Source organism: Limulus polyphemus, unplaced genomic scaffold (genome assembly GCF_000517525.1).
Source record: "Limulus polyphemus unplaced genomic scaffold, Limulus_polyphemus-2.1.2 Scaffold3215, whole genome shotgun sequence".
In the NCBI taxonomy this organism is placed as follows: Eukaryota; Metazoa; Arthropoda; class Merostomata; order Xiphosura; family Limulidae; genus Limulus; species Limulus polyphemus.
The window spans coordinates 11,947-24,915 of record NW_013668825.1 but is presented as its reverse complement, the minus strand read 5'-3'; the positions used below and the strand labels follow the sequence as shown (position 1 = coordinate 24,915).

General features: G+C 32.5%; 1 protein-coding gene across 1 annotated transcript in view; it reads right to left on the bottom strand.

Moving 5' to 3' along the window:
* Positions 1-3,282: 3,282 nt before the first annotated feature.
* LOC111088149 (recQ-mediated genome instability protein 1-like) overlaps positions 3,283-12,969 on the bottom strand; it is an 11,651-nt gene continuing 1,964 nt past the window's right edge. Inside the window, exons 2-12 of the mRNA XM_022397312.1 lie at positions 11,688-11,834; positions 11,414-11,527; positions 10,378-10,497; positions 9,824-9,957; positions 9,047-9,572; positions 8,320-8,413; positions 6,798-6,874; positions 6,536-6,649; positions 4,998-5,039; positions 3,863-3,916; positions 3,283-3,611 (exon numbers count right to left, since the gene is read on the bottom strand). Of these exons, the coding sequence (XP_022253020.1) occupies positions 3,447-3,611; positions 3,863-3,916; positions 4,998-5,039; positions 6,536-6,649; positions 6,798-6,874; positions 8,320-8,413; positions 9,047-9,572; positions 9,824-9,957; positions 10,378-10,497; positions 11,414-11,527; positions 11,688-11,834 (1,587 nt within the window). The 3' untranslated portion in view covers positions 3,283-3,446. The remainder of the gene's footprint in view (positions 3,612-3,862; positions 3,917-4,997; positions 5,040-6,535; positions 6,650-6,797; positions 6,875-8,319; positions 8,414-9,046; positions 9,573-9,823; positions 9,958-10,377; positions 10,498-11,413; positions 11,528-11,687; positions 11,835-12,969) is intronic.

The following is a 12,969-nucleotide window of genomic DNA, read 5'->3' as shown; positions in this document are numbered from 1 at the left end:
AACTCGGTGAACAAAACAGCGTTAGTAAATGTGTTCTAGGCCTGCCCAGTCCGAGCATGCGTCATCACATACTGATTTCTTATTGGTTATTGAAAAGAGTAGCCCGGAAACAAATCTTGAGCGAATATGTAGCGGTAAACATTCTAAACTTTTTTTTTATTTCAAATACGCTTCGTGAAACATTATAAAATATATAGATGTATCGTCGCACCAATACAATATGAAGTGAAAAGAAATACACCTGTTGCAAAATCTAATCCAAAATAAAAAATAATTCACAATTTGGTATTCAATCAGAAATTTGTAAAATTCACCTTTGTTTTGAGCGATCAACCTCTCGAAAAAGTTAAATGACAATGTAAGAAAAATGTTTAAATAAAGAGTTGTTGAAAAGTATGAGCATTACGTTTTTTTTTAACAAAAATATTTACTTATTGCATGCCTAACTGTTAACACGGAATTCATACATCCAATATTTGATAACATTACATACCAGGGCTTTCAAAGTGTTTACAAACTCTTGTGTTTATCTAAAATATAATAATTTAACATGTTAAACACAATCAACTAAACAAGCCAGTTTTTTGTTGTTGTTTTTTTCAGTTTATTGGAATTTTAACTTTACGGTTTAAACGTGGAAAGCTGGCGAATCATTACAAAGCAATAGGCTTAACATGCATGACAAAAATCACGTAAAATGCACGTTTTTTTCCTCTTACTTTTCAAAAAACTCTGTTTTGGATTCGAAATGTATAATTTAAATGTTTATTATTAATTGAGAGAACAAAACATCTGAACTTTTAACGTTCTGTGGTATAAATAATGAATTTCTAATTACAACATTACATACAGTTAACGTTACATTATAGTATACTTTTTGAAATTAACCAATGTGTAGTTAATTATGTATGTAATTATTCTGTACTTGTAGCTGATAGTTTTTTTCATACAAATATCTCCTCATCTTGTTCAAAGTCCTTTTATAAAGTCTAAATTATACACTAATTAATTACATCTTTCTGGTCCGACTTTTTATTTTCATTAACGTCATTAGTTTATAATTTTTTCCTATGTGCGAATTTAAGATACAGGAGGATTTGTGTAGTGTTGTAAATCTAAATTAAAATCGCTCAAGTATAATATTAAATGTATGAACAGTTGATATATAATTAGTAAAAAAAGTATGTTTCATCCGGTAGAAATTAATACAATTTCATATAAAACTATTCAGTCCTAAAATACTGGTATTTCTCACCTTGCTAGTATCTTATTGTTTGAAATAATATATAAACTTCTCACATTTCTTATGTTAATTTTGAAGAGTTTTCGATCAATATTTATAGGTTTCCATGGTGATGAGAGGCAGTAGTTTGAATATATGCTTACTCTTTGACTTATCTTAACATTAACAAAGTATTCTCCAATGATACACATTGAAGTAGTGAAAATCATCATTGTTAGTTAAGTATTCGTACTTGGGATTTATGTCATAGTTACTTAGGCCTATCTGTTGCCTTCCTAATTTTGAGTCACTGACAAAAGAAGGAACGCAGCTAGGCAGCAGCACCCTACCACCCATCAACCACACTAATGGACTGACTGTCACTCTTATAACGCGCCCACAGCTTTAAAGTGCGGAGAGTATTTTGTGGCACTGCACGGATTCAAACTGGACTCGGCAACTCAGAAATCCAGTGTTCTGCCAAAAGGCTGCCCCATACTATTTAAAGTAAACCTAAGTTTGTTTGAGTGGTGTCATCCGAGAAAATCTCGTATCAACTGTTTCAAGTTCAAGGTTACTTAAAGCCAGGAAATAGAAAAGAAGGCATATTACGTTAATAGCTTGTATCTAAAATGTAATGTGATGAATCGTCTCTTTTCAGACGTGATAATACGTTAAAATATATGTCCCCTAGCAACAGAGAATAACAGCAAGAACTACTGAACCGCCATCTATTAACTCCTAACGAAACAAAATAGAATTGAAATAATTACAGTAGAAAACCAAGGTTATTATTTGCAGTAGCTCTGTGTAAATCGATCAAAAAACAGGAGAAACTAAATTGTATACAAACCCAATCTATGACTAAATAAATATTTAAAGGGTCTTTTTCCGGGATACAGCGATCATTTACAGTTTCTTAATTCGATGTTATTGTTATATTTAGGTTTATTATTACAAGTGGCAGAAAAAAATATTAACGTTCTCACTATCACTAGTTCCATTTATTATTTTAGAAAAAAACAGGGACCGTTATTTCATAGTCGCATTCCATTACCAGAACAATTGGGTAACACAATTTTTCATAATTACCAAATACAAATTAATTTTAATTAAGAATTTCATTATTCACTTTATTGGCAATATTTAAGCTAATAAATATATGGACCATTACTTTTCATATTATTTTATGTTTCATAATACTTTAAACCTGTCCTTCAGCAGTAAGTCCGAAGGCTTATAATGCTAAAAATCGGGTTTAAATACCTGTGGTGGACACAGCACAGATAGCCCATTGTGTAGCTTTGTGCTTAACAACAAAACTTTAAATCTATATTGGAAACAGTGAGAAATAACCTTATAGAAGTTTTAAAGATAATCAAGGCTTCTGATGTATTTGTTCTACATTCTAAAGACAACAGGACAAGTCCCAAGTTTACTGTTTGGAAAAAAGGCTAGACTCAAATTAAGACACGTTTATTTTTGTAGCAAGTTGACTTACCAATGGATTGAGTTAAATTTGACAGTAACAGATGTAAGCACTTTACAATATCTTAAGAGGGGTTATCAATTCCTGGAAGGGTAGGTTTAAATCTTTACCTCTCCCAGTGGGTGGGTGGGTGAGGATAACCACAGATTATTTTTTGTAATACTGTAATTGCTATCAGATACAGTGGTTTACAATTGTGTGTGTTATGTACTTTGGTATGTTTGGAGAGCGGTTGCCATTCTCCATTCTGATACTACTTTAGCGCCTATATTGAAATGGTTCTCGATGAAGGTAGCTCTGATAAGCCTGTATACAAGTGACTGCAGTAACCGCTGATAGGGTTTTTATTATAATTTGAGAAAAAGAAACTTAAACATGACACAAAGAATACAATTTCGTTCAACTTTAATACTTACAGTTTAACAATTCCAAGATGACAAATATTCAAAAGGTTCCAATATACAATCTTTAACATCTTGATATTTACTAGCCACTAAGGGTAATTTATATATAACTTTTTATTCCTATCTATAAACATTTTTAAATCTGGTTCATTACTGCTATCGCCATCTATTGACATGTTTCATAGTTACAATTATACTATTAACGATATATTTTTTTTATGTTTTGAATCACATAACTGATATATCACACTAGTTTTTATGATGGTAAGTAATCACAATAGTTACAGTTTACTAAGTTTAAAATTTCCACTTCTGAAATAGTCATGTACTGTCAAGTGTTTCCTGAAAAAGCTGACACTCTTTGTAATAGTTCTTTAAGGTGGTGGTTACGAACTTCATAACATTTAAGTACTCGTGGTCGCTTGGTACCGGGAGAAAACTGAACCTCCATCAAACAGCTTAAATTCAGTAACTGGTGCTGACATCTCTGAATAGACTGTAAAATAACGAAATCAAAAAACACCTAAAATGTGCATTTATAAAGAAATATTCTTCATAAAAATAATGATTACACATTAAAGATATCATGTATAAAACAATTAAAATATTTTGAAACAACATGTAAAATAAGTCACTAAAAAATGGTGTGGGACCTACACTTTTAACCTGGTTGTGAAATGTAATCTAAAAAATTAGGTTTAAATTGGTGAAGCAAAATAATTAATAGTTTTAAGAAAAGATTCCTACCTGCATTATTGTGTTTCTAACCTCTGTACATAATTTTGCACGAGACTTCATGGTCTTCAAAAAACAGACAAGAACACATTTTTGGTAATTTGTACTGAACAGCAAGGTAAAACATTAGCAAAAAAAAAGAGAGGGAGATTTCTGGTAACATGTAACAAACAATAAGGTAAAATAAGAACAAACAAAAGGGTAAATTTCTGGTATCCTCTATTTAACAGCAACATATATAATTTATAGATAACACATGTTGGCCCACCTAGGAACCCCATCCACCAAACTGCAAAATAAAACAAATTTCTAATAACTCGTACTAAACAGTAAAATAGAACAAATTTCTAATAACCCGTACTAAACAGTAAAATAGAACAAATTTGTAATAACCCATACTAAAGAGTAAAATAGAACAAATTTCTAATAACTCGTACTAAACAGTAAAATAGAACAAATTTCTAATAACCCATACTAATCAGTAAAATAAAACAAATTTCTAATAACCAGTACTAAACAGTAAAATAGAACAAATTTCTAATAACCCGTACTAATCAGTAAAATAAAACAAATTTCGAATAACTTGTACTAAACAGTAGAATAGAACAAATTTTAATAACCCGTACTAAACAGTAAAATAGAACAAATTTCTAATAACCCGTACTAAACAGTAAAATAGAACAAATTTCTAATAACCCGTACTAAACAGTAAAATAGAACAAATTTCTAATAACCCGTAATAAACAGTCATGTGAAATGATGTTAAAAACATATATAGAAACAGAACTTTGACATTACTTCATAAAGAGAATTACACTAAATAAATAATAAAACAATAACTTTGGAAAATTTATTACCAAGTGGTCTTAAAATTAAAAGCTAACAGTATGTCATTAATATGGACATCATTTAAATCCACGTTACAAAGAAATGGCTAAAATACAAAAAACAAAATAGAAATAAATGTCATTATTTATTGTTAGTACCTTAAAATTACAATAGATGGCACCACAACTTTTTATTGTACAATACTATCTTAAAATCTTTAAACCCTTTCTAATAGTCATACTATATGTATTTTCTGTTCTAAACAGACAAATTTAAAAGAATCTTAGTAACTTCTTTTATTCAATATTTATATACTTACTAGGACTTCATGTGCATTCAATCCAAGTAGTCCTTCAAGAACCTGATATATGTAATAAAAATATCATACCACAAGATAAATAAGCCTCTCTTTACGCTTCTTTATCATGATTGGTTAGTTGTTAATATGATCACCTAATATTCTGTTTCTTATTAATCAAGCACTCTGAGCATTCACTGCAATACATTGGAGAAACAAAAAGATGAAGTTAAAGTTAAAAAGAAACTACAACAGTTATTCTACGGACGTCCAAAAATCAAATAGCTTTTAACGAGTCTTACGCAAAGGACGATCTGTTCTTTCTATTGGTTATAAAAATGTCCATCAATCATGTAAGGTTGTTCAGCAAAACAAGCTTGGAAGTCAAGGGGGGGGGGGCTTTTCTGTAGTAGGTGTAAACTTTAGATTGTTGCTTGTAATTGTTTCGTTTGTGTTTCCATTGGTTGAAACCTGTAGCAGCCTATTTCTGATGTTATTAAATTCTTAAGTAGAGCTCTGACACAACACATGACAGAAAAATGAAAATTGAGAATGTTTTTAATTTTTCTTCTTGAAATTCAGAAGTTAATAAAAAAAACTTTAATTACAAATTACATTTTCATGTCAAGTTTTACGATAAAGTTATTTAGACAAAAATTGCATAAAGTCAAGAAATGCACAATTTGATGCACTTGAAGGAAAGGATGTAGTGAAAAATATTCATCTTTATGTTTTATTTTTAGTGTTTTTCAAAGACTTTAGCCATAATGTTTCAGTTAATTAATTTGTTAAAAACCTTTAAATGTTTAAAAACGTTTTTTCACTAGTAAAATAATTTGTAAATTTTAGCTACTCTTTGGAAGTGAACAGCTGTCTAGTTTGTCATAACTGTGGATAAATTATAACAAATTCAGTTGGTCATTTCAGACAAGTGATAATCTGACCTAATTAAATTATCAAAATGTGTGGAATCTTTCAATAAATGCACATGTTAAGTAATTAAAATAGATTCTATACATGTTACCCGATTTACGAAATTATTCAAGTTTTTGGCCATCCCTAACGTTAATGTCTTCCCATTAAGAGTACAATATACTGAAGTTTTACCACACACACAATCCGATCATTTATACCAATGTTTACCAAAAACCTAACATGTACTAATACTTTTTTATAAGATAGAATATAGAGTGAATATATGAAAAGCAAAACAGTGTAATAATTTTAATGCAACACAATTGTCAGTCGCATCGTCCAACTGTGAGCGACTGAAAACTTTATAATCATATAAAAAGCATCAATTAGATAATAGATTATTTTATATGTAATTTATGTGTACTCCTACATCAACTATAAATGAATGTTGAAACTTACAAGTTCTAAATCTGTACCTTTCTTCCCAACACATATTCATAGATCATCAGTTATAGCATGTTTGGAGATTATATCTGAATGAGAGGACTGTTTGTTAAATAGAGATTGGAATGTCTTTCTTTCTTAAGCTGGTTTTAAGTTAATATTCTAAAGAAAGAGAAGTATTCAAAGAAAAGAAAACAAACGTGATTATCCAGGTCTACTTCAACTGATCCGGAGCCGTCATTTATCTTGGCTCGTAGCTGCCACCCAAACTCCTTGTTGCTCTCCAGCTTGGAAGTTAGTGTTGTAATAAATCCCTAAAGAATAGCAAGGCTATAAATTTCTTGAAATGGAAAACTACTAAAAAAAAACTATTTTTTTTAATCAGAAGAAAGTTTCATTATTTAATAAAATGGTTTTTAACCCGAAGATTAATTATAAAAATAAAAGCTGACCAAGTCTTACCTTGATAATGACAACTCGCTCCCTGTCACTTGGTGGCTCTGACAACAATGTGTCTAAATATGTGAATGGGGGAGAATCTGAAAAGTTAGATCACGTTTTCGAATGAAACTAAGACTTTTTACAGCTTACTAGAGCATAAAATGCACACACGCTAAGTTACAAACATACTAACATGGACACCCAAAGACATTTTTCCACCCCCCATTTCCCAGCATGGACGCCCATGCATACTAAGATACTAACAATTTATGCAGGATTAACAAAAAAATTAATCACAAAACAAGAAACTTTATAATAATAGAATTATCTTCTCAATCACCCCTGAAGGTGAAAGATCAACCATACATAGTTCTTGGATTATCAAGTTTCTTGTTTTGTAACCAACTTTTAACCTTCAAAGATCTTGATCTCCAAACTATAGTACAGTAAGTAAAACTTATAAAGTATCATACATCAGTTGTGAGTGAGAAAAAAATAAAACTCTTATTAAGTACTCTGTATACATCAATACAGTAACCCTACCCACATTATATAACTAAAGCAGTCTGACAACGAACAACACAACCAGAGAAATGATGAAAAACAGCATGTTTAGTGAGGAAATATTCTGAGATCCACACACTTCGGCACATTTCCACATTGAATTAACATTTCAGAATACCAAGCTACTCTCATTACTATGTTATTTTCTATATCAGAAACTTTAGCATTTGGTAGAAAAGTAATAAAAAGGTATTCAAGATTAAGTGGATATTTAACATTACCTATGACAGTGCAACGTTTCTTTAAAAAACGGCTCTTATCAGCAAGTGCTAGAGTTAACCCTTTAGCTCAGTTGATAGAGCATTTCTCTGACATACAGGATCTTCCAGGTTATATATCGAATCAAGAAAAAGGTAAATAAACTGACACCAGAAAAACCAGTACTTATTGGTTTATTATGAACTTCGCGCAAAGCTTCACGAGGGCTATCTGCGCTAGCCGTCCCTAATTTAGCAGTGTAATACTAGAGGGAAGGCAGCTAGTCAACACCACCCACTGCCAACTCTTGGGCTATTCTTTTACCAACAAATAGTGGGATTGACCGTCACAATATAACGCCCCCACAGCTGAAAGGGCAAGCATGTTTGGTGTGATGAGTATTCGAACTCACTACCCACAGATTGTGAGTGGAGCGCCCTAACCACCTGGCCATGCCGGGCCAAAACCAGTACTCAACATGGATACCAGTTTTTTTCTGTGGTAGTCCCTTTTCTTTCTCAGCTGGTAGAACACCTGTTTTACGTCCTGTAGGTGTCGGGCTCGATACTGATACGAGGCTTATCATAAGAGTGTGGTTACAGATGAATGTTCGACACATTAAAACAAAGAATGACAAACTACTGCCTTTCATACAGGAACTCATTCACTGGGTCATTAGCATGTAGAAATCTAAGGTTACAGTAAGTATTATCTTTAGTTTCATAACATAACCAGAGTGAGAAAAGTGAATTAAAAACTGAGGAAACAAGAAAGTACTTACTTCTAAAAATACATGCACTCTTCATTCTTTCCACAGGCTGATGGTTTTCAATGCAAGGATCTTTGGAAATAGGTTCAGATTCACGATAACCTCCCTGGAAAAAAAATACAGAAAATAAAATACTACAAAAAGAAGAGTGGGAAGTGTGAAAAAAAAATAGAATAATTAATATAACCTGTTTTCAAAACAAAAACACATTTTATAAATGATGAATCCTGACAAAATATAGCTAGTATTTTATAAAGCACAAAGCTATACAATGGGCTATCTGTGCTGTGCCCACCACAGTTATTGAGACCCACTTTTTAGTATTATATAAGCCATCTGACTTACCACTGAGCCACTAGGGGCAAGTTAAATGAAATAGTAGTATATATATCACATGTTTACAGGTACAACACTATAAAAAGATTATTAAAACAACAGATTCCAGTCATTAGTATTAAGTTTCTATCAATACAGAACCCCACACACACACACACAATGAATGCTGTTCTCCTGCATGGATCATTAATCCATTTAATAATGGAATATTAGTTACGCATTTGGATTTTAATTTTTAAGACCAAGATTTAAACAAGTGGTGTTTGAACATCAGATTATAAGAATTATTCTTAAAACATGCATTTTTACATGAAGAGATAAAGTACCCGGTTCATACACTCGTGAATCAAAGTGTTTCACTGACGAACAACAGTAATCAGATGTTATATAATTTTATACTCGCCTCCTGCTCAAACCTCTCTAGCTTTTCCAGTTGTTCCTCATCAATCACGAAATCATCCACCATTTCTTCTTCATAATTTTCTATAAACTCCTGTGAATCAACAATGGGCTGTACATCGACAGGCTGCTCTTCGGCAGGTAGTTCTGACCTACTGCCAACAACATCGACACAGTTCAGAGAGTCTGAAAAACTACCCCTTTGAGCTCCATTTCTGGAAGTACCAGAATTTATTTCAGTCCTTTCAAAACGATTCCCCATGTCGGTAACACCTTCTCCTGTTACAGACACTACAGAACTGGCCCAAGCCGCCCAACCAACGGAGGACGAGGCTCTACTGCGAGGATCTACGCCATAATTTTGTGCACTTCTCGACGACCCTCCACGGTTGGTTAAAGCATTGGTATTTTCTGTTGGCAATATTGTATCAGATGATAGTTCTAGGGAAGTTGCAAGATTTCTATTATGATCTGTCTGTTGATCATTGGATTGATTGTTTGTCAGATCTTCTCTACCACTTCTTTCTCTTCTATAAAGTATACAACAGGTTGTGACTAAAGACGTACCTAAGACAGATTCATCCACTTAACCAATATAGAAATATGAAACACAAATAATACTTGTATAAAAACCAAAACTCTCAACCAGTAAACCTTACATTGCTAAGGATTACAGACTGATAATGTAGTGTTAAAGACTTGCTTTGTTCTAGTAATTATCTTTTCTTCCAGTTTAATGTTAGTATCATCCTTTAAAGTTTGAAATGATAAAAAGACTTACATTGCTCTAGTAATTATATTTTCTTTACTGTTTTCTTCCAGCATGGATTCCACTTCACCACCCAAAACTTTGACATTGCCTGGTGTTAATAACAAAACTCCAAGTCGACATTCTACTGGGCCCGAGATTAATAACTGTAATGTAAAAGGTTTTGTGATACTAACAATATTCCAAGTTGACATTTCACTGTTGGATATTAGGTTAAAACTAGCCTCTCAACTACATTTCATCTTGAAATTTGCACAAAACTACTTGAAAACTAGTTGCTCTAGTTGTCCCTAATTGAAAGATTATGTAAAAGGTAGCTAATCAAAACTATCAGCTCTTGAGGTACTCTTTACCAACAAAAATTGGGCTTGACCATCACTTTATAATGCTCCCATGCCCGAAAAGGTAAACATGTTCAGTAATTGGATTCAATGTCGCAACTGAGTGCCCTAACCACCAGGCCATGCCTGGCCCCAACTGTGAAATAAATAATGTATTATCACAATAAAAACCTAAATTAGATTAAAAAATAAAAGTAGAATAATACACTAATGTTTCTTCTTTACCTTTGTTCCAGGGGGCAGGTCAACATTGAGACTGGTTATAGGTTTATATTCCATTCCTTGTATGTAATGAACTCCATCCGTTAGGGTTAACATCAGCATTCGATTCGGCTTTGATTCCCACTATCACAGAGTTAAATGTTCACATACTTGTCATAAAAGTTATAAAAAAACAAAAAACGTTATACTGGTAGTCTAATATTTTGATGAAAAATTCAACCAGAGATTGTAAACTTTTAAATACACCTTAAGAACTAAAGAAAAAAACATTTTTATTTAAACTGTCCCTTTGTTCCTAACTTCTCTGCCACAGATTTCTAATTTAATTTACTTTTAGTAACAAATGAGTAATAGAATTTAAAATGAAGCTGGATTCTTTATTAATTCATATAATACAGTATCCTTTGTTTCAGAATCTTGAAGTGATAGACCAGAGAGAGAAGGCAGCTAGCAAACAGCACCCATTTTCATCAAATGGGCTGCTCTTGTTTGAGGAAATAGTGGGTTTTTATTAGCAAAACTCTGAAAACCAAGAATCTTTGAATTCACAATCCGAGCATGCTAATTACTGTCATGCCCAGTATCATAATAAGGTCATAAAAACATAAATAACCTAAGAGCTGTTTATGTAATCTCATTCTAAAGCAATGTGTAAGTGTTGTGTCTTCCCCCTGAAATATTACATCAGTCAGTGTTGTGTCTTCCCCCTGAAATATTACATCAGTCAGTGTTGTGTCTTCCTCCTGAAATATTACATCAGTCAGTGTTGTGTCTTCCCCCTGAAATATTACATCAGTCAGTGTTGTGTCTTCCTCCTGAAATATTACATCATTTAGTGTTGCATCTTCCTCCTGAAATATTACATCATTAAGTGTTGTATCTTCCTCCTGAAATATTACATCAGTCAGTGTAGTCTTCCTCCTGAGACATCTTTCCAGTTTTTGTTTTCTTCATGATATAGTCCAGTGAAAATCCGACAGGATTAAAATGTTTTCAGTACAAAATGAAATATGTAATATAGAGAAAATTCATCTCTCACATGTGGTAAAACAGGTTGTGGGGCAGCAGATACCATGGTGTTATCATTCTCTTTGCCCTGTAACTTCAGAAGCTGGGAGTAGGCTGGTTGGCTCACATCTCTCACACAGTTCATCTGTTAAGGTAAACATACAAAATCAATCTGTATTGTAGGTACATTAAGGAAAACTACACAGACTCTTTTTATGTACTTATATTTCATTACATACATTTCAAAAATTTTGAAAATACTGAAGTTTAAACACAAAACAAAACACTTAATAAAGATAACAAACTTGTAAAGAGAAGCAACCGTGAAGAAGGTACTTTTGGCTCGTTAGTGATTCCTCTGGTAAGCAAGGAGTTGCAAGTTCTCTTAAATCAGCAAATAACCATTGGTCATATACACAGCTCTTAACTCTCTCAGATGAGAAGATTCGTCCCTGAAATCAGAGTTTAAGAAGTACAAAATTAATTAATCCGATGAATTGTAATAAAACATCTTTTCACTTGCGTCAAGTTCATACATTTGTCCTTTTCCTATCCAGTTTTAAACACTCTCACAACTACTTATCCAGTTTTAACAGACTATCACATCTACTTATCCAGTTTTAAACACTCTCCCATCTACTTATCCAGTTTTAAACAGACTATCACAGCTATGTATCCAGTTTTAAACAGACTAGCATAGCTATGTATCCAGTTTTAAACACTATCACAGCTATGTATCCAGTTTTAAACAGACTAGCATAGCTATGTATCCAGTTTTAAACACTATCACAGCTATGTATCCAGTTTTAAACAGACTATCACAGCTATGTATCCAGTTTTAAACACTCTCACAACTACTTATGCAGTTTTAACAGACTATCACAGTTATGTATCCAGTTTTAAACACTATCACAGCTATGTATCCAGTTTTAAACAGACTAGCATAGCTATGTATCCAGTTTTAAACAGACTATCACAGCTATTATCCAGTTTTAACAGACTATCATAGCTATGTATCCAGTTTTAAACAGACTCTCACAACTATATATCCAGTTTTAACAGATTATCGCAGCTATGTATCCAGTTTTAAACAGACTCACAGCTACTTATCCAGTTTTAACAGACTCTCACAACTACTTATCCAGTTTTAACAGACTATCACAGCTATATATCCAGTTTTAAACAGACTCACAGCTACTTATCCAGTTTTAAACAGACTCTCACAACTACTTATCCAGTTTTAACAGACTGTCACAGCTATATATCCAGTTTTAAACAGACTCTCACAACTGCTTATCCAGTTTTAAACAGACTCTCACAACTACTTATCCAGTTTTAACAGACTATCACAGCTACGTATGTCCTCTCTTCCTATAGCACAAAGAAACCAGATGTCTTTATCCTGTGGATCTTCCAGGAATCTTGTAAAAATCATCTCTTACCCTTCTTTTTTGCAAGAGAAAATTAGTTAAGATATCTTAACCTTATCCCCATATCGGATTCTAGTCTAGTAGTCTTCCTTCTGAACCCTTTACTAAGAAGTACAATATCCTTTCTTTAGTATAAGTAATACCAAACTAGTACTAC